At 42.0% G+C, this 22454-nt stretch overlaps 1 protein-coding gene across 1 annotated transcript; it reads left to right on the top strand.

The window, feature by feature from the left end:
- The first annotated feature begins 7517 nt into the window (after positions 1–7517).
- On the top strand, positions 7518–21613 carry LOC144526217 (uncharacterized). The gene is made up of 18 exons (XM_078263523.1): positions 7518–9362; positions 10503–10635; positions 10968–11088; positions 11214–11318; positions 12878–12965; positions 13063–13191; positions 14526–14579; positions 15090–15190; positions 15408–15536; positions 16197–16293; positions 16383–16452; positions 17330–17460; positions 17568–17800; positions 18128–18193; positions 18334–18538; positions 19257–19349; positions 19518–19706; positions 20759–21613. The coding sequence occupies exons 1-18, from the start codon at positions 7518–7520 to the stop codon at positions 21011–21013; spliced, it is 4044 nt and encodes a 1347-aa protein (XP_078119649.1). The 3' UTR covers positions 21014–21613.
- Positions 21614–22454: the final 841 nt, after the last annotated feature.

The following is a 22454-nucleotide window of genomic DNA, read 5'->3' as shown; positions in this document are numbered from 1 at the left end:
CTTCCCCGGTCGTGTGTCGGTGAACGCCGTGATGCTACCGGAGGAGGCTTCCCGGTTGTGTCGGTGGTCGTTAATGAATGTGAGGTCCGGCTGCGCCCCCTCCCCGCCCCTGTACTCTGCTGCTGCTGCTGTCGCTGTTGTCATCATGGCATGCAGATGACTTGTGTCAGTCTGTCTGCATGTATGGGCTTTTTAAGGGCAACAGGAACTGCCTGTTGTTGCAATTATTGCAACAACATAGAACATTCTAAGGATAGAATAATAGAATATATGAACAGGTCAAGTTCATTCTAAAGATAATGTGTTTCATAGAACATGGGAGCCTTTTATGTCCTACATTGGAATGGATATGTCTACTACTCTCACCAGGGAGTTTATGCAGGACTAAATTCTGTATGTATGTCTATGTCTATATGTTTATGGTGTATATATGCAATGCTTTGTAACAATTGTTTATCTGCTTAATTAATTGACACAACCACTGAAGCAAGAGAGGATCTGCCAGGATGTTGCTCAATTTCTGCTTAAAGCAGGCTTTTTTACTTAGACAGGGTGTATACACAGCTGATTTAAACCCATATGATCATTATTAATGTGGAGATGTTGACCAACAGGACAGTCTAACCAGTAAATGGTATTACAGAATAAGAAGACATTCAAGATATGTTCAATTCAAGATAAATACCCACAACTGTATGACACTATTTTCTTTAAAATATTCTTAACCAAATTATTATAATGATAACGGGATTTGGTAAGACCAAAATCTTGATATTAGAAAGAAGGAGAGGAGCCAAATCAGAGCATTGTCAGTATTAGTCATCCATATACTGTAAGGCAACTAGCATGAACAAGCTGTATCTGGACATTGTTTCTGTATGCAGACGTTTATGTGCCGAAATAAAGATCAGTGCGAGATGCAACTGCTGTGACCTTGAAGGACGCCTCATGTGGAATGGTGTATGAACAGTAACAACGCAGTTAGTTTCACTTGTTTTGTTTCAACCCAAGTGATGACAGAGAGAGGCGACGGCAGCAGCAGAGATGCAGCTTGTCACCAGGATGACCGCAGCAAAGGGAGGAAGGGAGTGAGAGAAGGAGGGTGGATGAGGAAGAGCAGGGAGGGTTTGAGCATCCAGCACTGCCGAAAACCATCACATACAGTATGTCCCATGCATACTCTCTGTAATAAATAGGGAGAGGGCAGCAGAGAGAGGAGGGAGAACAGAAGATGTAAGAGGAATTAAGGGATTAGCTCTGTGTTCAGTGTCTGCTCTGGTAAAGCATGGCAGGTCAGATAGAAAAAGGAGGACAAGGGGTGTTTGTAACATGACAAATGACTCAATGAGACCCAAGGGAGGCAGGAGAATCACTGTTGTATCTCAGTCTCTTTGTCTCCCTTCATCCTGCATGCTGACATCATTAAAACCATTAGTTGTACTGCATCAGGTGAATAAAAGTGTGTGAATGTGTGCACCTGTTGCAACTGTGTGTGTGTGTGTGTGTGTGTGTGTGTGTGTGTGTGTGTGTGTGTGTGTGTGTGTGTGTGTGTGTGTGTGCGTGCATGCGTGAGTGCGGATGCTTACGCTTGCCTTACTGCATCTGTGTGAAATGGCACTTTAGTACGCTTGACTGTGATACTGGAGGGTGATTGAGCAAGTTTTCACCATATTGTTAAAATAAAGTGTGTGTGTGTGCGTGTGTGTATGTGTGTCAGCGCCAGCTGTCTCAGAATTGGTAACGGATTTTTAAGATGCTCTTTTGGAAAAATGTTGAGAGAAGAAAGCTAAATTACTAAACCATAACATGAAAGATAGTAGTAAAGTAAAGCCTTATCTATCAGTATTCAAAATGTGTCTTGCATGTAATGTATATTTGAGAATCCATGTGGAGGCTTCTTTCCAAAGCACATGACAGTGTGATGAAGATCAGTTTTATCGTGTTTCACCCTAAGGAGAACTGAATCCAAACTCTGTCACAGATTTTCATTATTATTGCTGATGTTGTTAAAGTAATACATGTGCAGTACACACATTTAGACACAAAGTGGCAGCAACATTGTTTATGGATTCATAGATGCACCAATACTTGAGGTATAAAAAGTGCAGTTTAATGGACATGTCAGACTGATTCACAGCAACCAATAACCTAACTGGGCCAGAACTGCTACATCGTGCTTTGCTCATTTAAACTGCTGACTTGCAGTGGTGGAAATGTAAATAAGTACATTTACTCAAGTACTGTACTTAAGTACAAATTTGAGGTACTTGTACTTTACTTGGGTGTTTTCTTTTCATGACACTTTCTACTTCTACTCCACTACATTTCAGAGAGAAATATTATACTTTTTACTCCACTACATTCATCTGACAGCTTTAGTTACTAGTTACTTTTTACAAATTATGATTTTTGCACACAAAACACATGTAGTTCATAAAATATGTTTGTATAATAAAATATATGTTTTATTATAAATTAAAATATATATGTTTTATTATAAATTAAACTGTCCAACAATATAAAGACCCACAAATACATCTTAAATGATTAGATGATTATTGGATCGTTTCCAGTTTCAAAATGTAAGGATTTTTCTGCATTGTGTGTGTGTGTGTGTGTGTGTGTGTGTGTGTGTGTGTGTGTGTGTGTGTGTGTGTGTGTGTGTGTGTGTGTGTGTGTGCATTTAAATGTTCAGAGGATTGAGTGCAAATCCCTTCTGAATCTGGGAAACTCTAAATATGGTTGACTGAACAGATAACCATATGGGGCATGACTATAACTGTCTGCCAAATGCAGCCTACAAGACATGACACACACACACACACACACACACACATATCATATATACATATATATATATATATATATATATATATATATATATATATATATATAATTATGTACAGATTGCTCTTTTTTTAACATAAATATGGAACATAAACATTTTACAGGGGTCCCTTAAATGAAAGAATCTTATGTGGGACATTTTACAGTTCAGAAATAAAGTTGTTAGTGCTCTCTGGTGGACAAACTATGTAATGGCGACACTAATCTTAAACATGTTTGCGTCTTATCATGTATCATCTGACATGTACCTGATACTGATATACAGTGTCTGTGATAAGGTGATATCAGCCAATATATCTGTGAGGTTCTAATAAAATCAACAAGAGGGACAGTTAAATGTGCTAGTGTGTCATCAGAATCAGAATCTGAATACTTTATTGATCCCCTCAGGGAAATTGTTTAGGTGCAGTTGCTCACAGTCAGATTCAAGGTAAAAGTAAAAGTAAGAGTAAGATAAGAGCTAGACAATAACTGTATGAAGCAATATAAAGTAACATAGCTACAGTGCAAGAAATAAAAAGGTAAGTAGTTAAGTTAAGAAGTAAAGTAAGATTAGGTTTAAAAGTAAGATTGGGTTAAGATTATGTTGCTAAAACAATGGATTGCAAAAATGCTGTGTAAACATAAATAGGTACACTGTCAAGTGTCAACATAAATAAAGTACAGTATGAACATATGTAAAGTACAGTGTGAATATAAGTAGCAGCAGTGAATAAATAACAAATATTGCACATGTAACTGATCAATTATTGCACCGAGTAATTATTGTACATAATTGTCAAAGGATATCGAGATGTGATGTGAAAAATACGTGCTGTGAGTCCTAGTTTTGACATTTGTCATAGATTTGTGTCTACTAGATATGTGTAAAAGCCGTAAATACTGATTTATTTTGATTTGCAGTCATTAAAAGGCTTATTAGCAAAAGGTGAAAACAGTTCATTTCTACAGGCACCCCCAACATCCCGTCACCTGCCCAAGCCTCTTTATCCAGCTCAACACTATGACTGTCCACTAGTCCGGATCAAGGGAAGTACATTTCCAGGATAATAGCCTGACATCCGGCATGTGTCACTTCCGCTCTCAGTGTGTTGCTATTCTCAAAATTATTTCTCTTCGGGAAACAACAACAAACTTCGTGATAGCAAGGTATTCGCTGAAAATGGCAAGTTTTGAAGAAAATTTGGATGCTGCATCAAGGCAGGCCTGCTTGGTTCTTTCGGGGAATAATTGTAAAGATTTGCAAAGAATATGTTTATGGCATTTACTCTCTAAGGCTACGTTCAGACTGCAGGCAAAAGTGGCCCAAATCAGATTTTTTTGGGGGTCAAGTGACCAGGTCAGACTTCTTCAGAAGTAGTGTGAACACTCAAATCTTGCCCAGATCTGATTTTTTCAAATCAGATTTAGACCACTTCCATATGTGGTCCTTTTTTTTTTTCAATGCGGCCGCAGTGTGAACAACCAAGGCGGATTTGATGTGACTTTTACGTCACCCTACATCGACATTTGTCACAGTTATGCGCTGGCGGGAGTTAGCCCTAGACACAGACAGTAAAATTAAAAACTTGACTAGGCCTACAAAATGGAGAACAGTGATGGAGCAAGTCAATGGAGGGAGAGTGAGGTGTTAGACCTAATTATTGTATGGGGAGATACTTCACTTCAATCAAAACTACAAAAAATCTGAATTAAGCATTAAGACGTGCGGTGTGAACGTAGCCTAACACGGACGTTTTGGGACTGATTGGCGGGGATTTGCTACGGACAAAATATACACGGTGATGCACTGGTAAGAGCAAATTACGTTTAACCGTGTATCCAGCTCATTTAAATAGCTGCCGTTACCGTATTGTGTGAACAGTTAACTTCATTTTATATTGTATGTGGTGTTTTCTTTTGCGGGGTGCAAATGTTCCACCAAAATAAGTTACTTCCAGAGACTATTTTGCAGAGCCACCGTCGCTGCCACTGGAGCTTAGCGCCGCCAAAGACGATTGTGATTGGTTTAAAGAAATGCAAACAACCCAGAGTGTTTTTTTTTTTCCTATCCTAGAATGAATGTGTGGTGTAGCCAGACCTTACTCCACCTGTGGAGATAGGGCTCGCAATGCGAGACTTACTGTCCACAAACCCAAACGAACATGACTGTCATCATTTCAAAACGAAATGTGAGTTTGAGGAGGCAGTTTGAGGAGGGAAAAACACAAAGAAGATGTGTGGAAAGAAGTGTAAAAAGTCAAGGTGACCTGCTGCTGGTGAGAGAAATGGGAGTTGAGGATTATGTCAGCCCACACAGATCTCTGTATTTCTAACCCGCCATTAATTACCACTGGTGAGGGTATTTGCTTTTATTCTGAAGCAGCAATCATACCTGTCATTTACTCCTCTCTCCAATTGTACCACTCAATTAATATGCTTGCCACCCACTTTCACATTTCCACTGCTCCTACCAATCCAGGTTAAAATTCTGCCTCCAGTCTTTGTCTCCGTCTACTCTGCCTCGTTCACTTTCTTGCAGCCTATAACTCTCTAAATTTACTTTGCCACCCACCCTGACATCACTCCCTCATTTTCCATCTCTACTTCAATTCACTTTCCCTCCCTCCCCTCCCTCCTTGGGTTAGCCTCATTCAGAAGAAGGCTTTTGTGATTGGCCAGTATTTATATCAACTAGGTCCCAGTGCCACCTGGGACAATGGTCACCAGTCAGATCCAGGTCACGCTAAGCAGAAGAACCATTCTTTCGGCTCTGCACGGATCAGTCCAGTCCAGTCGAGTCCAGTCCATTTGCCACACAAGCCAGCTTACAGACAGACATAGGTACTGCACCGACTTACCCACTGGCATCACACACACACACACACACACACACACACACACATACACACAGGTAGGTAGGCACAAACACATACATCAGCAGGTGCTGCATCACTGCTCTACTCTGCCTCACACACACACACAGGTAGACAGTGCAAGATCTGGCTGAATGCACAAACCTGCATCATGCACACAGGTGACTATTCACACAAAGCTTACCTCTGAGCCCAGGAGAACTTCTGTCAGAGTGATATCGGTTTTCACCGCAGATGGCAAAGCTGGCAAAGATGCTGAAAGACAGGTAAAGGTAAGTGAATGTAGCAGTAACCTGCATGTTTTACAGTAGTGTAAGCTACAACTACAGTAGATCACATAGCCTATACAGTGTATGATGCCAAAATGTAAATCACTGGCTATTATGGAGAGAAAATGGTAAAAATGGTAATAAAGGCAGTATCTGTTATAATAGAAGGCATCACTGTCATTATATTAGCCTTCCCACTTAGGCATACTACAAATGTTCATTCAACACATGGCAATATTTTAACAGGCTGAAGTAAACTGTGACTAAATGTTCAGACTGCCTGCTGTAGGTGAATAAATGATAGGGCACAGATGCATAACAATTGCCCCCCCCCCCCAAATGTAGGCTAACTTGCCCCAGTGCTGGTACCCGCTCACCGTCATTGTCTCACAGTTACCGGAGTAGTTTACACAGGATTACATGAGGATAATCCATTTACAGTATTTAGAGACATGAGTCGCCATCTGTCTGTATTTATCACAGTGAGGGAGCCGTCAGCACCGACTGACTGCAGACAAACTCTTCTACGGTAAGATGAAGCTGTCGATAATAGTGTACCAAAATTCTACATAGCTAGCATTATTGTACACGGGCTAATAATTCAGGTTAGTTAGCGGTTTATTGACACTCAGGGCGACCCAACGTTTCTCATGATGAACTATGGTCACGACCTTTAAACTGCGCGCGCACTCTAGCCAGGTCGGTGAGATTTGCTGCCTTTATATGCTGTCGTAAACTCCTGGACCTCAGCTGATTAACTTACCAAGTTCAGTAAACAACACTTAAAACGTACACATACTTGCTTCAGTTTTTTATTTGACGCATAATGCCAAGACGTCAAGAGCAAAATATGGCTAGATCACAGCTGTTATTAAATGCGCATTTTATCAAGTCCCAATGTAGGCCTACTGTTAGTTAATTTCCCGACCGCAAGCGAATGCAGCGGTTGTGCAGAGGACTTTATTGCTGCTCCAGACAGGTTAATTGTAAGTAGCCTAGTTGTGTAACAGAAACGCCCAATATGTCAACGTTTGTGTTTTTGACGGCGCTCACAATCGTTAATCTTCCAATTACGCACTGAGTGTGAGTACTGAGCAGCCTGAAACGTTGTTGATTTTTAGCATCGATAGCTGCAAGTCATAAAGTAAAGCACTTGACAGTTTGACTCGGCAGTCATTTGCATGAATGACCCGCTGAGTTGTGTCAGTTCAGCTTAGTGAATGTGTTGTACTTCACTTTTTTCTCAAACCACTCTTCCAGGAGACTTGCTGTGGTGATGGTGAATCAATATCTTAAGACTACCTGATGACAATGGACTTTCTAGGGCCTGCCTTCATCCCCTGCTGTCACCAAACAGATGCAGTATAACCTTTTTAAAACCCACTAGCTCTATTATCCAGCATAGTTCTTGCCTTATTGCTACCATTCCACTGTACCAGCACATCCTTAAACATTATCTACCTGCTCAACACTTGCCCAGGTGCTTCCATTAGCTGTGAAAAGCTCCTCCAGTTTTTTTCTCCCTTCAGAGAACCTCCATTCCCAGATGATGCGGACGGACATTAAAGCCCGAAGCGCCTCCCCTCACAGGATAACCTATAAGTCTGACTTCCACGCCATCAAATGTTCATTTGACACTGCGACCAGTCTACAACCAGCGACCAAACCTGCTGCTGCCCAGCACTCTGCCGTGCACCCAACCAGACTGCCATCCAGCCTGTCAGATCCAATGATGTCCCACAGCAGCACAGGCAGCAGAGGGAGAGTCCACAGCACCAGGGGGACCAAGATCCGAGACAACATCTTCCTGCAAATGGACACCCAGCAGCTGAAACCAGATGGAGGTCCGGTGCAGAGTTCTGGCTCCACACCCCTCCTTCCTCCCCATAATCCCACCCTACAGCTCCAAACGTCACCTTTCTCTGCATCCAGACATTCAGTCGTCATTTCCTCGTCTGTTCTGAGCACCACGGCCAACGTTTCTCTTCCAGAATCATCTCTGCAGGATAAATCAACCAGATCAGAGGAGATGGCGGATATTGACAGAGCTGCTCTGGCTCAGAAGTTCTCTGTCACCCGGAGGTTGTTTGAGACCAAGGTGATGGAGGTTGGAGGTGGTGGAGGGCAGGTTTCGAAAGGGAGGGGAAGCAAGGCGGATGGGAAAGAAGAAGGGGAAGAGGGGATAGTAGGAGCCAGCCAGGTGGAAAAAGAGGGGGGTGGCTTTGATAAAGACAAATCTATAAACCCACCCATCGTAAATGTTTCCTTGCCAAATCCTCCTGCACAGGCCTCGCTGGCAAGGCACCCTACATCTCCCGTATCGGATGGCCCGAGTGAATCATCCAACAAATCTCCCTCCTGTCTTGACAAACATGGTCAAACCACAGAATCACAAACCAAGGAAGAAAGGACAGCAAGTGCAACTCTTAACCTGGACTTGACTCCTGAGGAGCCAGTGAGGGCGGAACTAGTGGACGTAAAGAATGGGTCATCAGAAAGTGATGAGAATGAGGAAGAAAAGGAGCGGAAAGAGGACAAAAACTGGCGTAAGGATGAGGGGGGAAAGTACATGGACATGGTTGTAGGAGAACGTGTGCAGGAACTAGTGGATGATGTTTTTGAAGAGCCCAGCATGGAAACACCTGGACCCTGTATGCTGGAAAACAGAGTGGAACCGAGAGTAAGAGGAGGTAGGCCAGTTGTTCCCTCAGAAGAACACCAGAAGGAGTCAGCATCAGCCAGCATGCCATGTGAAAGAGAGACTATGGAAGGCCGGGAAGGTGAAAGAGACAAGTATCAGCAGGTGAATGAAGAATGGGAGGATGAAAGGGAGGGGCAGAACACCCAGTTCATTGCACAGGTGGAGGAGTCAACAGACAAAAGGGACATCAGGGAGAAAAAGACTGTGGAAGAAAGTGCTGCAAGGACAGAGAGCGACATGATGCAAGAGGAGGACGATGACAAGGAAGTTGAGCGATACAGTGTGGGATTGAGGAAAGGTGGAGAAGAAGAACGCAAAGAAAGTCAAGAGAAGGAAAGAAGTGAGGAAAAAGGAGGTTCAACATCTGAGCTGCGAGAGGAGATCCAGCACGAGCAGCGCAGAGAAGGCAGTGATGGAAAAGATGAAATCAGAGAAGGCCAAGAGGACCAGACAGGATGTGCAGTTATCTGTGGGATTGAGAACGAGGCTTTTGTGCATGAGCAGGAATCCCACTCTCACCCAGAGCATCCAAGTCAGGAATTGGAAAACTCTTTACATGGAAATCTGCTTTCATTGCAATATGAGGAAATTCCTGGTGTGCCTGAACTGGCCGATCAGGAGGAGGAAGAGGATGAGGATGCAGCAGAAGTTGCAAAGAGAAAAGTCCGGTTCACGTCAGCACCAATCAAGGTAAGGGAAGCCTTGAAAGACAAATGGTACAAATGCAGGCTTTCTGCATTTATTATTCACTTAATTGACAGCTGAGGGTCACATGTCTCTAAATTCATGCTTTTTACAGAAGCTCTTTATGGTAGATTTGTGTGACTGTCACTTCCAGCTGGTGTTGGAATCCGTATAAGCAAAGTGTTAGCCCAAAGCCATGTTTCTCATCCATTAGAGTGGGAGGAAAGGCAAGATCCCACATGCTTCGTTGCGCCAGCGCTCGGCTCAGAGTTGTCTCGGTATATAAAGGCACAGAAAACATTTCTGTGGGTGTGTGTGGCGTTAATCTGGCTCAGTTCATCAAACAACTGTTGTAGGATTAGGGTTAGAATTAGGTTATGGTTAGGGTGAGGGTAAGGGTTAAGGTTAAGGTTAGGCATTTAGTTGTGATGGTTAGGGTTAGGGTAAGGGGCTAGAGAATACATTATGTCAATGACGGGTCCCCACAAAGCTAGTTAAACGCTGTGCGTGCGTGCGTGCGTGTGTGTGTGTGTGTGTGTGTGTGTGTGTGTGTGTGTACACATTTGAGATTTCCTTTTGCAATCCTATAATTATGCGTGTACGGTTTGCTGAAGTCTCTGACACTCTCACACGCTGACAGACTTGCCAACATAAACAGTGTCGTGTTGTGTCAATAACTACAGATGGTTGTCCTTCCAGTCTGCTGTGTGTTGAACACATGTACAAGCTATCAAAGCATGGAACTGTATCTTTAGCAGCGCTGCAACTAACGATTATTTTCATTGTCTATTATTTTCTCGATTAGTTGTTTGGTCTATAAAATGTCGGTAAACGTTGAAAAAAATGTCGATTTGAATGTCGTTTCCCTAAGCCCAAAGATGATGTCCACCAATGTCTTGTTTTGTCTACATCTCAAACATATTCAGTTTACTGTCATAGAGGAGTGAAGAAAATATTCACATTTAACACATTTAACAAGCTGGAATTTTTTTCCATTAAAAAATGACTCAAACCGATTAATAGTTGACAAGTAATCAATTAATCTTTGCAGCTCTAATTGTCAGTAGGTCTAAATTGGACATCAGCGTTAACATAATTGAGGCCGTCGCAGTGACTTAAACCATATGTTGAATGCTTGTCTTTCAGGTGTACAACACTTATTCTAATGCAGAGTACGACAGACACAACGACGACATTGACCCGGTGTCCGCCTCGGCTGAGTTTGAGCTGGAGAAGAGAGTGGACAGGATGGATGTCTTTCCAGTGGAGATAGAGAAGGGTGTGTAGGGTCTCTTTACCATGTTTATCTTCTTGTTTTTGGTGTCCATATGTGTTTCAAGTGCAGGCCCCAGCAAGAAAATAAATCATGTAACGGGTCATATGTAGTGGCATATGGGTAAGCTAAACAATTCAGTGGGACTGTATGTTTAAAAAAGACTACAAGGCTGATATATAATGGGTTAAAAAAACAGACTTTTCCCAATATTCTCACCTTCCACTCTTATTTCAAGTACCAGGTTTCTCCTGAGAGTTGCTTTTAATGGTGCAGCAGTCTTCTCCTGACAATAGTTGTTAATTTGAGGATACATTAGTCATATCTTTTCCTTCTAGGAGAAGAGGGCCTTGGCATCAGTATAATAGGAATGGGTGTAGGAGCTGACCAGGGAGTGGAAAAACTGGGAATCTTTGTCAAGACAGTCACTGAAGGAGGAGCAACACAGAAGGATCAAAGGTACATTTTAACATCAGTCTCTCTTGTTAACTGGGGATTGTGGAGTGTGGCTCTAATAACATGAGGTGTCTGTCTGTCTGTCTGTCTGTCTCGCTCTCTCTCTCTCTCTCTCTCTGTGTGTGTAGGATTCAGGTGAATGACCAGATAGTGGAGGTTGATGGGGTGAGTTTGGTCGGAGTGTCCCAGCTGTTTGCAGCCACAGTGCTCAAGAATACGTCAGGGCTAGTCAAGTAAGTGATCATGTTTCAGTATCTTTCCCACTATTCCATATATGTCTCTGCTCCTTTGGGAGAGAGGTGGAGCGTGAAGTCGTTTTCCCATTTAGTGATTCGGAGGCATGGAATTACAATGCATTTTTGGCCTGGTATTTCATTTGTGAGTTTCATACAAACAACTGTCCATCTGATCAGTGACAGAGTCAGACTTCTAAACGTTTGTTATATCACTGGAGTTATTTAAAGATGAAACGGTGGCAGCGAGATAAATATAATTTTTTTTCCCCCTAGATGTTGTTTTTAAAGAACCACACCAGTCCTTTTAAAAACACCATCTAGGATGTTTTAGCCTGTCAACTACATTTCTATCAGGAGGAACTTCATTTAAGAGTGAAATAAGTGTAATGAACATGGTGCATAAAAGGTCGATATGTTAGTCTTTGGCAATTAGACCCCATCGCAATGTTAAATTATAAGGGGTATGGAGGCCGTGGATATATAGGAATATCCCCCCCCCGATGGAGTCTAGACACTGGTGGACGTGATGAAGAGATATAGGAAGCCTGAAGATCTGGATGGATGTGATGTGGAGCGGAATTCTGATGATGGAGGAACTCTGGGTGCTGGGAATGATGAGAACTGGAGGTCGCATCCATTTTGCCTGAAATGACAACTGACAGCAGCAAAGAGTAGAGCAGATTTAAAGTTTGAATGTAACAACGCGATAGCTCACAGAGATTGTGGCAAAATCCGGTTGGTTTAAGTGGAAGAGTAAACGCCCAGATTCATCTGATGACAATGCAGCTGATTAGGATGGGAGAGAGGAATGTGAAGCATAGAAGTCTTTACTGAATGAACTTATGCTGAGCTTCATGTAATGTATACTTGATCGTACTGCCAACCATTTCTCTCATCATATCAGTGTTCAGATTGTCTGCCAGCCTTTCAGATATTAACGATATTAAAAAGTCTCCATTAGTGGCATTTTCTAGAATGCTTCAACACGTGAGAGTTCAGATCCGGATGCCAGCTAGCATTCTGCCAGTCTGTTTGATGGCAGAAAATGGACCACATTAACATTTCCTCACATACTATTTAGTAAGCCAAAAAGAGATTTAGCATGTTCACAACACATAGTATGTCAAATGGAGCGTGCTACAAATACCAGGATGTCCTACTGCATCCGGTCGCATTTTGCTGTATGCAAGCCAGCATGCTTTTCTGGCTATTCTGAACCACAATCTTTTTGCGCAGCATATATAAACATATGAAGTAGTAGTATGTCCCAATTGTATACATACTGCATACAACAGTATGTACTTTGTGAGGGCAGCTGCAGTACATACTAAAAGTAAAAAGAAAAAGTATGTGATTTGGAGATTTCGTTTGAGGAATAGTAGCGTTAAACCCGGAAACGGTAGCAATACGGTGCACACGGTTTTCAAATTGAACGTGCCCTTGGTGTTGTGTCCTAACTTCCTATGGCATCGTTAATGTTATATGAGCAACACCTGGGCTTTACCTGGACGGGGTGATTGCTCACAGCTTTGACTGAGCTCTCTGTTCGGCTGCAGGTTTTTGATTGGCCGAGAGAAGGCGGGCGTGGAGAGCGAGGTGGCACGACTGATCAACGAAAGCCTGGAAATGGATAGAACATCCAAGGTGTGTTTTCTAAAAGAAGAGAAGCAGTTGTGATCGTGTTAACAAATTCCATATGGTTTGCTTGTACTGGGTTTTTTGTGTGTTTTTATCTATGAAGAGGGGAAGAGCAAGCGGGGATGAGGATAATGACTGTAGCATGTCAGTGGAAGAGGAGGAAGATGAAGAGGAGGACGTCTCTGTTCTTTCCGGTCTGGACAACTACCAGCTTTGCCTCAAATACCAGCAGGTACTTTACATTCAACGTGAATTCATTGATTAACCTCCATAAACTGGGTGTATCCAGTGAAGTAAACAGTATACACCAAGCCTACTGTTGGATATCAGGCCAGCTCTAAATAAAATAAATAAAATAGGACATTGCTACATTGTAGCTTGTATGAGAGTGTTGGTTGGCCTTCTTTGTACATTCGCAGGTTGGAGCATTGGTATATTTTTCTTTTTAAGGCCATACTGCGTAAACTTCCTTCTTACTTATGTTCTCTCCTGACTCCTAAAGTCACCACCAGGAAATGTAATCTTCGATCATATGGGCAAATCATGTATGACATTCCCCGAATGCGAGCTGTCTTCGGTGAAAGTGCCTTTAAAGTTTTTGCACCCTCATCCTGGTATAAATTGCAGAATCATCTTAAATTAGACTACCTACCAACAATGACAGTTTAAAATTAGGATAAAGGACTATTTGAGTATTAAATGCACATGTGCTGTTACTGAGTGTGTTGTTGAGATGATGTTAAATTGCCAACTGTCTTTATCTTGTCTTTTTCACTGTATATTTTACTATGGAACTATTATACTGCTGTCTTGGCCAGGGCTCCCTTGAAAAAGAGATTCTGAATCTCAATGGGATTATTTCCTGGTAAAATAAAGGTTACATTAAAGAGGAAGTGGACAAAATGTTCAGGACAGATTTCACTCTGGACCCTTTAATTTTTTTACTGGAGAAAACACCTGAAAACTTGCTTTCTTGGGACCACGCTACATGTTACATATTTTGTTAATGATCGCAAGAAAAATGATCACTATTAATTGGATGACGCCTAGCCCCCCTACAATAGCTCAGTGGATACAAAAAATCAAACGGGTCCGTACAATAGAAAATATGACTGCTATTTTACATTTGAAAGTACCTTTGTTCATAAGACGATGGACTCCTGTCATTCTAGGCCTTGATTTAGAATAATAGCTTGGACATACTGTGATGTGCAATGATTTATTTACCCAGCTTCTATGTAGTCAATATGTGTTGAATGAAGCTCAACCACAAGGTGGTCGGTATTTTTATTTGCCTTGTTTTGTTGCATGAACCTCTCCTTGATAGTGTTTGCGGGTGTGTGTAGGTTTATGTTGGTATTGCATTGCTAAAATTGCCGGCAATGTTTTAATATGGGCAATAAAATAAAAATAAAATAACGGTTAATAAAAAAACATGAAATAAACATTACATTAGAAAAGAATCCCTCAAAACACTAAAAGGTGTGTAAAAACTAGCAAACGTGTATCTCCCTTTCATAGAAATTGTAATATCAAATGGGTTTTCCACCCTTTCTGTCTTTATAGCTTCAGTCAAAACTACGAAACCGAGCAGCCCAACTTCACCACGCCAGAGAAAAGGTAGGCCACTCAGTCGCTGAGATTGAGAGCTCTTCTCTCTCACACGCACAAACCAATAACTGCACTCCCTTTCATACACTACCTTTTGCATCCATGTTTGGAACAGTCTGACCCATTTAATTGAGCACGAGATGGCTCGGTGTGGAGTTACTAGGACACGGGCCGCGTTCCAACACTTCTCCCCGTCAGCCCTGCTTTTTTTTTCCCTGCCTTTGCCTTGAAGTAATCACCGCTGTGACATAATTGGGTTGGCAAAAGCCTTTCTGTAGAAAGTCTGGCTCTCTTCTACCCCCATTGTGTTAAATCAGTGGGTGCTTCTTTTGTTGTGTCAAAACTAAGAGGATTGAAGAAGTGTACAGTTTCTCCAACTCTGAGAATAGTTTTTGGCACATGTGACGTACACGTAAAATTCCTAAAAGTTTTTTTTTTTCTCCCTTGTGAATATGACATTTGTCACAGATGTTCGTAAAAACCTAGATAATCTATTCTTTTTACTGTATGTCTGCCAAGTTAAGGGCATGGGAGGAGCTGCAGGCCTGTTGGGAGAGCCTGAGGATTGAGCTGGAGCAAAGAGTGGAAGATGGAGAGGACAAAGCTGACAAACTAGAGAAGTACAATGCTATACTGTAGATGGACTCTATGCTTAGTGACCATTTTTCTTGTCATTGAAAGTGTATTTTGCCATGGTAGAAATGATAGATGACTAATTGTAAGTATATACAGATCTAGCTTAAAGAGTGGGTGGGAGCAAAAGGATAATCATTAAGAAACATTGTGAAGATAATCATGGTTAAGGTGTTTATGCTCCCTCCCTTTTTTTATTATCAGGTATTGGCAAGAGGCCCAGACACTGTGCAGGGTTGTGAGCCAGCGACTGGCTGATGCCCAGAGCCAATCGGAAAGCTTGGAGATCAAATACAGCAAAGCCAAGAGACTGGTCAGAGAATACCAGAGCAGGTATTTCTCGTATCTAGTTATTTCTCTGACAATGTGGAGTAATAGAGCTCAACAGTGGGGTTCCGGAAGTGCAAATCCCACTTATTTTCTTTTTGAGGCCAAGGATTTTGTTTATTAGCCATAATACTAAACCATCCAAGGTAAAATAACCACAAGCTAAAATATTGTGAAACGATGGTTTATGGCCCTGTAGAAGCCAGAAGTCCGTATGAAGTCACCATTGTTTTTAAAAATGCGACGTCATGGAGAAGTACTGCACTACCCACAATCCTCAGCGTAACGGCGACATCTCTGACCATGGAAATGTTTACCGAACCTGCAAACGCAAGCAAGCTGTTACCACTGAAGCCTATGAGCGTTAATGTACACATGTCTTCTACCTTTTACCGTTTTCTAAATGTTCTTTTGCAGCGACCCAAATGTTTTATGGCCACGATTCATCTCATAGCTGGTTGGCTTTGTTCCAGGCTTAAAATAATAAAAAAAAAATAATAATAATTATATACGCATTTTCTGAAACATCAATGGTGACATTGAATGGGGAAAATCACTTCCGGAACCAAAAGTGGGCACTCACTGTTGAGCTCTATATTCCTAAATAACTGGGAGTATATTTTGTAAGCTAGTAAAATTGTGCTTTTCAAATGTTTGTTTTTTCAGAGAGCAGGAGAGGGAGAACAGAGAAGCAGATTTGAGAGGACAAATGGTGGAGAGAGAGAAGCTGCACAGAGAGACAGTTGAAAGACTACAAATCCAGGTGAGGGGACACTTTTCACTCCTGTGTGGATTTACTTTACTGAGCCTGCCATTTTCTCTGTAGTCATTGTGTCACACTGCTCATCACAGATAGCACAGCTTGAGAGAGAAAAACCTGCAGCTGAGAGAGAGAACCACTCTGGGGACACTTCAGTCACAGGTAAGCAGCTAAAGTACTGTTAGTGTACAGTTTGTGGCTGTGTGTCTCTTTGACTTCGTATAGCTGCTGGCAAAACTATTCAAAACATAAATATTTGACATTTTGAGATAGATAGAATAATTTTTTATTTTATGGATTCAGATTAATGTATTTGTCATAGTTCCTTGCATACATAAGAAAAATGAAGGGGAAAAAAAAACTTCTCCACTAGGGGGTGCACCGATCGGATATCGGACCCGAATCCCAAAATAGCTGGATCGGGGATCAGAAAAAATAACAGATCCACGTGTGTCGCATGCTGGAAGAGTTGAGTGTATAACTAAATAAGAATTCAATACATTACATCTGTTATTTGGTCTTAGTTAGGAAAGAAATGTTTAGTTATGAAAGTCTGGTGTCTTTAGTCTCTTCCACGTGGTGGAAGGAAGGTATAAGGTGGAAAAGGTATACAGTGTATTATTAATTCAACAACGGTATCGACAGATACACAAAGCCCAGGTATCGGGACCGAAAAAGTCGGATCGGTGCATCCCTATTCTCCACCAGCCACTTGCAGTGCAACAGGAAAAGACAAAGGCATCATAAAAATAACTTAACATACATATAAAACCTGATTCAAAATGTAATAACAGTTGATGGCACAGTGTGTTAGTGCTGTAGTACGTTGAAAAGGTAGCAGCGCAGTGTTAGTGTTATGGTGCCCATAACGTGTTTGCAGCACAGAATATGTAAAGTCAAGTGGCGAGGTGCACTTAGTTCTTCAGAACAGGAAAAATTCAAAGCTTTTTATATCATTTTTAAACAATGTAATTTAAGTGAGAGAATAAAAACAGCTTTTTTGACTGAGCAAAAGGAAATGTGTTTGTCTCACGTCCAGACTGGCATCTTCCAGTTCCTGACGCAGGACGTCTAGACTCCAGCGCTCACAAAGCCAAAGCTCAGCTGGCCCAGAAATCCAAGCGCCACCCGCCCTCTCGAGACAAACTCCGAGAGAGCTTTAGAAAGCAGGTACTGTTGGAGACAGAGCTGTAAAAATCCAGACGGATCCATAACTAAATCTGCCGTTGAAACTCACCCGCACACGTGCTCTGTGTGTTATTTTTTTTTTTTTTTAGGAAGATGAAGTTGAGAAACCACAGGAGAGCGTTTCCCTGTCTGCTGCCACAGTGATGCAAAGGAGCACCAGAAGTGACCTGTCCAGCACCTCATCTTTCTCAGTCCTCAGTCCTCAACCTCCCAGCAGCTCCATCTTCACTCCCCCTCCCATCTACATCACTGACACCGTCACTCCCTCGTCACGCAACTCCTCAACATCCAGAAAGTCGAAAAGGAGATTTCCTGACTTCAGGTGCTGCCGGATCTCTCTTTCTGTTGTCTTAGATTTGGGATCATACAATCATATATTCATCTCATATTTCCTGGTTTTAAAAGCAGTGGTAGTTCATGGATTCCCTTTTAGCCGGTGCAGGGTCTCTGTCTCTTTCTGTTGTCTTAGATTTGGCATCATAAAATCATATATTCATCTCATATTTCTTGGTTTGAAAAGCCGTAGTAGTTTATAGATTCCACTTTCTTACTTGCCACTTGCGAGAGTGTTTTTGCTGGTGGTATACTTGTTCCTGATAGGTTTTTTTTTTTTTTTTTTAAATGACTATAGTCTTGTTTTCTTTGTCAGTGGCCTTCGCAAGTCTCTCAGCAAAAGGAGAAGTGAGAAACGCAGCAAAAGGTCCATGAACAGCAGGTGGGACATCGCATGTACTGTACATAAAATCAAAACTAAGCAAAATGGGTTTCTTATTTAGCACTGGATAACCTTTTTATGAAATGACGTACCTTAAAACGTGCCACATTTTAACTGCAATTGGAACTATTTTCCACCAGGGGGTCGTGTGGTGACCTGGTGGATGAGCCTGCTGGGGTTTCTCCGTCAGATTCAGTCACCTCCATGCCGTCTTGCCTGCACTTCCCCTGGTTTGCAGAGCGAGGGCGAGAAAAAGACGCGGCCGCTGAGAGAGGCAGGGAGAGACTTCGCTCTGTGTCCAGCAGCAGCTTACCGTACCTGACCACCACTGGTAGACGAGATCAGGTAAGAAAAGAGATGAATTAGGCTTTCCCTGCATGCCAACCCTCTCCTTTTGTGTGAACTTTCTTTTCTTTTTTTAAAGTGCTCATATTATGCTCATTTTCAGGTTCATACTTATATACATACACATATAAACATATTTAGAGGTTGTACCAGAATAGGTTTACATGGTTTAATTTTCAAAAAACACCATATTTGTTGTACTGCACATTGCTGCAGCTCCTCTTTTCACCCTGTGTGTTGAGCTCTCTGTTTTAGCTACAGAGTGAGACATCTCACTTCTGTTCCATCTTTGTTGGGAGTCGCACATGCTCAGTACCTAGGTAAGGACTACTAGCCAGTCAGAAGCAGAGTATGAGGGCGTGCCACACTAGCTGCTAGGCGAGCATTATAACGTGTGTTACAAAGTGACGCACGGAAGTAAAGGCTGGACTACAATAGAGCTGTTTGGAGCAGTTTGTGAACAGTGTTTTCTGTTGGAGATGGTAAGTCCCTTTAGGGTGGACTTTGGGCTTTTTCACTTTGTAAACCTAATAACGTGCATGATGCAAGATAGATAGATAGATATATCTCTCACAAAGGAAAGGGGGAAAGCCAAAAAGCATAATATGAGCACTTTAAATACGACTCTAGATATCTCATACAAACAGAAATCCTCTTTTTACAATAAAACGCATGCAACAGTATGCAAGCAGCCGAGGTGTTGTTCTCTTGGTTCCAGAGTATCGGCTCTCCAGTGGGCAGCTCCAGCATGGTGGGTCATGTCTCTGTTCTCTCCGGACACTCTCACACTTTCACCTTTTCCTCCACTGAGGTGAGTCGGTCCTGTCCTTCCCTTCCGGTTTCTTTTTTTTTTTCCTCCCCAAGCCTACACTCTCCTTTTTTTTTTTTTTTTAATTACAGTTTATCTCATTTGCCTGCCTTCCTTCCTTCACTTCTCCTCACTTCCTCTGTCTGCGTATTGTCTCTGGTGTCCTGTCAGACGTTGGACGGTGACCCAGTTCCCAGCAATAACAACCACCAGTGGCAGAGTCGACCCGTCTTGGAGTGGAACAGCCAGCAGGTGTGTCTGTGGTTAGTCGCCATGAACATGGAGGAGTACGCGTCGGAGTTCGCTGCCAGAGGTGTGGACGGGCCACAGCTGCTCAACATGGACAGTGAGAAACTCAAGGTGAGCGGGCGGTGAGGATAGTGAGAGAAATGATCCATCAACGGCAGACACACTGATCACATAACCGTTAGGGCTGCACCACATGAGGAAAATATCCTAATTGCGACTGTTTCGACTGATATTGTGGTAGGATTCACAATATTGGCGGGACGGGAATGAGCATTTTTGTATCATTCTCATTTTCACTGTAAAATGTAAATGATTTTATTGTGTGTGTGTGTTGTTTTTTTTTGGTGCAAGGACCTGTACCAAACAGATTTTTCTTTAGTCTGTAGGATACGATTTATAGGATAGGACATTCTTTGCAATACTTAATCCAGAATGGTTTGACACATTTTGCCTTTACAAATCTTGCCAGACTTACAAACTCCCAGGCCATGTTCTTATTTAGATTATTTTGTTTTGTTTTTTGTGTTTTCCATGTAACTAGATGTTTGAATTCTCGTAGGTGACAGGCTGAAAATGCCCAAAAACATAATCTTAAAACAAATTCAATAAATTGGGAAATAACTCTAGGTAAATACCGACCAACGCATTTTAAAAAAAAAAAAAATTTTTTTAACACAAACAAACGAGGATCGCTTTAAAACAGGTTATTTCCAGATGCAGTATGTACTGAGCAGGACATTTCAGTTAAAAACATGTCAGTGCTCTCTGGTGGACAAAGTGTGTAATCTATAGTCCACTGTCTTTAAATCTCAAACGTGCATATCTGTGCTGCAATGTCTTATCAGTCGACATGGACTATACGGTGATACCATTTAATCTGTGATGAGATCATATACAGTAGGCCATGTGGATCTATTGGCAAAGCTCTACTGGTAATCTCCTGATATTTAATTATAAAAATCCAGTTTTGTTGGAGAATCATTTTAACCGGTGTTTGGTACTATAAGCCCCCAACGTCGCCTTCCAGGCAGCGCTGCCTGGTAGGCACTAGGATTAGGCAATGGTTAGGGTTAGGTGCCTTGAAGTCCACGGTCACATCGCTGCCTTGAACCTGTATAGAAGTGTCTATTTACATTTACACACTTTCTTTTCTCTGCTGTCAGGCTCTGGGGGTGTGCAGTCAAAGCGACCGGTCCGCCTTCAAGAGGAAGCTGAAGGAGATGAAAAAAAGAGAGGAAAAGGAACAGAGGAGAGGAGAGAAGAGGCCCAAAGAGGAAAAGGAGAAAGAGAAGAACACCGTTTTGGATAAGGAGGGTGAAGACCAAGAGAAAGCGAAAGTGGTGATGATGATGATGATGAAGTCTGTACAAGATGCCAGACTCGGTGGCAAAACCATAAGAACGGAGTCCCTCTTATAAAAGGAAGGAGAGGTGATGTCTGAGATACACCACCAGCATGAGGGCGTGTTTGCAGCCTTAACACGCACAAAAATACACTTGAAACAATTTCTGTTTAGTTATTAGAAACGGCTAGTTCTACTGCATCCATCCTCACACTAGTTCTACTGCATCCATCCTCACACTAGTTCTACTGCATCCATCATCACACATCTCAAAGGCTATCATTTAGTATACAGAACACTGGTTGGTTTTAATTGATAGAAAGATCTTTGGAGCAGAGCAGAGGTGGACTCAAGAACCAAAGTTCACACTCGCAACAAATGTTTCTTTCCATATATTTATGTTATGTACATGTTAAGTGTGTGACTAGCTACTGTTTCACAGTGAAGTTGGGTTTTTTCTTTTTTTAAATCATGAATCTTAAATTATCCTTTAGAATGATTTTAATATTTAACGATGTGCTGATTTAAGCACTCAGGTATTTGCTGTAAATGCTTTTTTTATGTATTAATAAATAATGCTTTAAACTTGCTATTGTCTGAAACATTTATTTGGTCACAAATAATCACACACACAGGACACATGGATATTGACAACACTTAAAAAAAAAAAAAAAAATGTATTCAAGAAACTATTTGTTTGCTCTCACTCTTCCTATTTTACAGCCAGTGAATAAAAAATGTGAATTCTGCAGAGGCTTGGTAGTAGATTTAAGTTGCAGTTTTCATCCACAATGTACAACCTGAGGCACCTGAGTTAAGGCAGATGCAGCTCGATGGTGTTTTGAGCCCCCAACGTCTCCTTCCAGGCAGCGCTGTGACCGTCAACTTCAAGGCACTAACCCTAAAGCCTACTACACACCGAGCTGATAATCGGCCGTCGGACAGTCTGGCGAGGTCAGTGACTCAAGTCTGTTCGGTGTGTTCCGTGCTGTCATCCGTCTGAGGGGCCGTTGGCCTTCACTTTGACCGATTTGACATGTATTAGCGCGGCGGGCAGCAAAATCTTTTTTTGCAGGATGGTAGGGGAAGAACTCTCCCTCTGAATGGCTAGTGCTCGTTGCCTGCTCTGGTGGGATTGGTTATGGTTAGGGTAAGAATGTCAGTGTTAGCCAATCAGGGATGAGTTCCCTAATGAATATTCATGAGTCTTCCCCTACCATCCTGCAAAAAAAAACTCGCGGGCAGGCACTACCGGCAGTCGGACTCAAATGACCCATCTGATTGGTAGAGTGCTAACCCGGAAACGGGGAGCGGAATGAGTGTGACTAAAGTCTCTCAAAATCTGACGAAAATCTTTTAAACTGACCTTTTGTTGATCTGAAATGAAGACAGATTCAGCAACTGTATGGCCTATTTCTCGCTTAAAATGTTTTCAGAAACACGTTTCGGTGAACTATTTCAGTACAATATGAGATCGTATTCTGAACAAGCCGCCATGACAGTCTGTCTTTGAATTT

The sequence above is a fragment of the Sander vitreus genome, chromosome 12, assembly GCF_031162955.1.
Source record: "Sander vitreus isolate 19-12246 chromosome 12, sanVit1, whole genome shotgun sequence".
Lineage (NCBI taxonomy): Eukaryota > Metazoa > Chordata > Actinopteri > Perciformes > Percidae > Sander > Sander vitreus.
This window is presented reverse-complemented; position numbering and strand designations above follow the sequence as displayed.

Bases quoted from the DNA above. Each gene is read 5' to 3' on its own strand.
- LOC144526217 (XM_078263523.1), top strand. From the start codon at position 7,518: ATGATGCGGACGGACATTAAAGCCCGAAGCGCCTCCCCTCACAGGATA. The intron at 9,363-10,502 runs GTAAGGGAAGCC...CTTGTCTTTCAG, and splicing joins TCACGTCAGCACCAATCAAG to GTGTACAACACTTATTCTAA. The intron at 15,191-15,407 runs GTACAATGCTAT...TTTTATTATCAG, and splicing joins AAAGCTGACAAACTAGAGAA to GTATTGGCAAGAGGCCCAGA.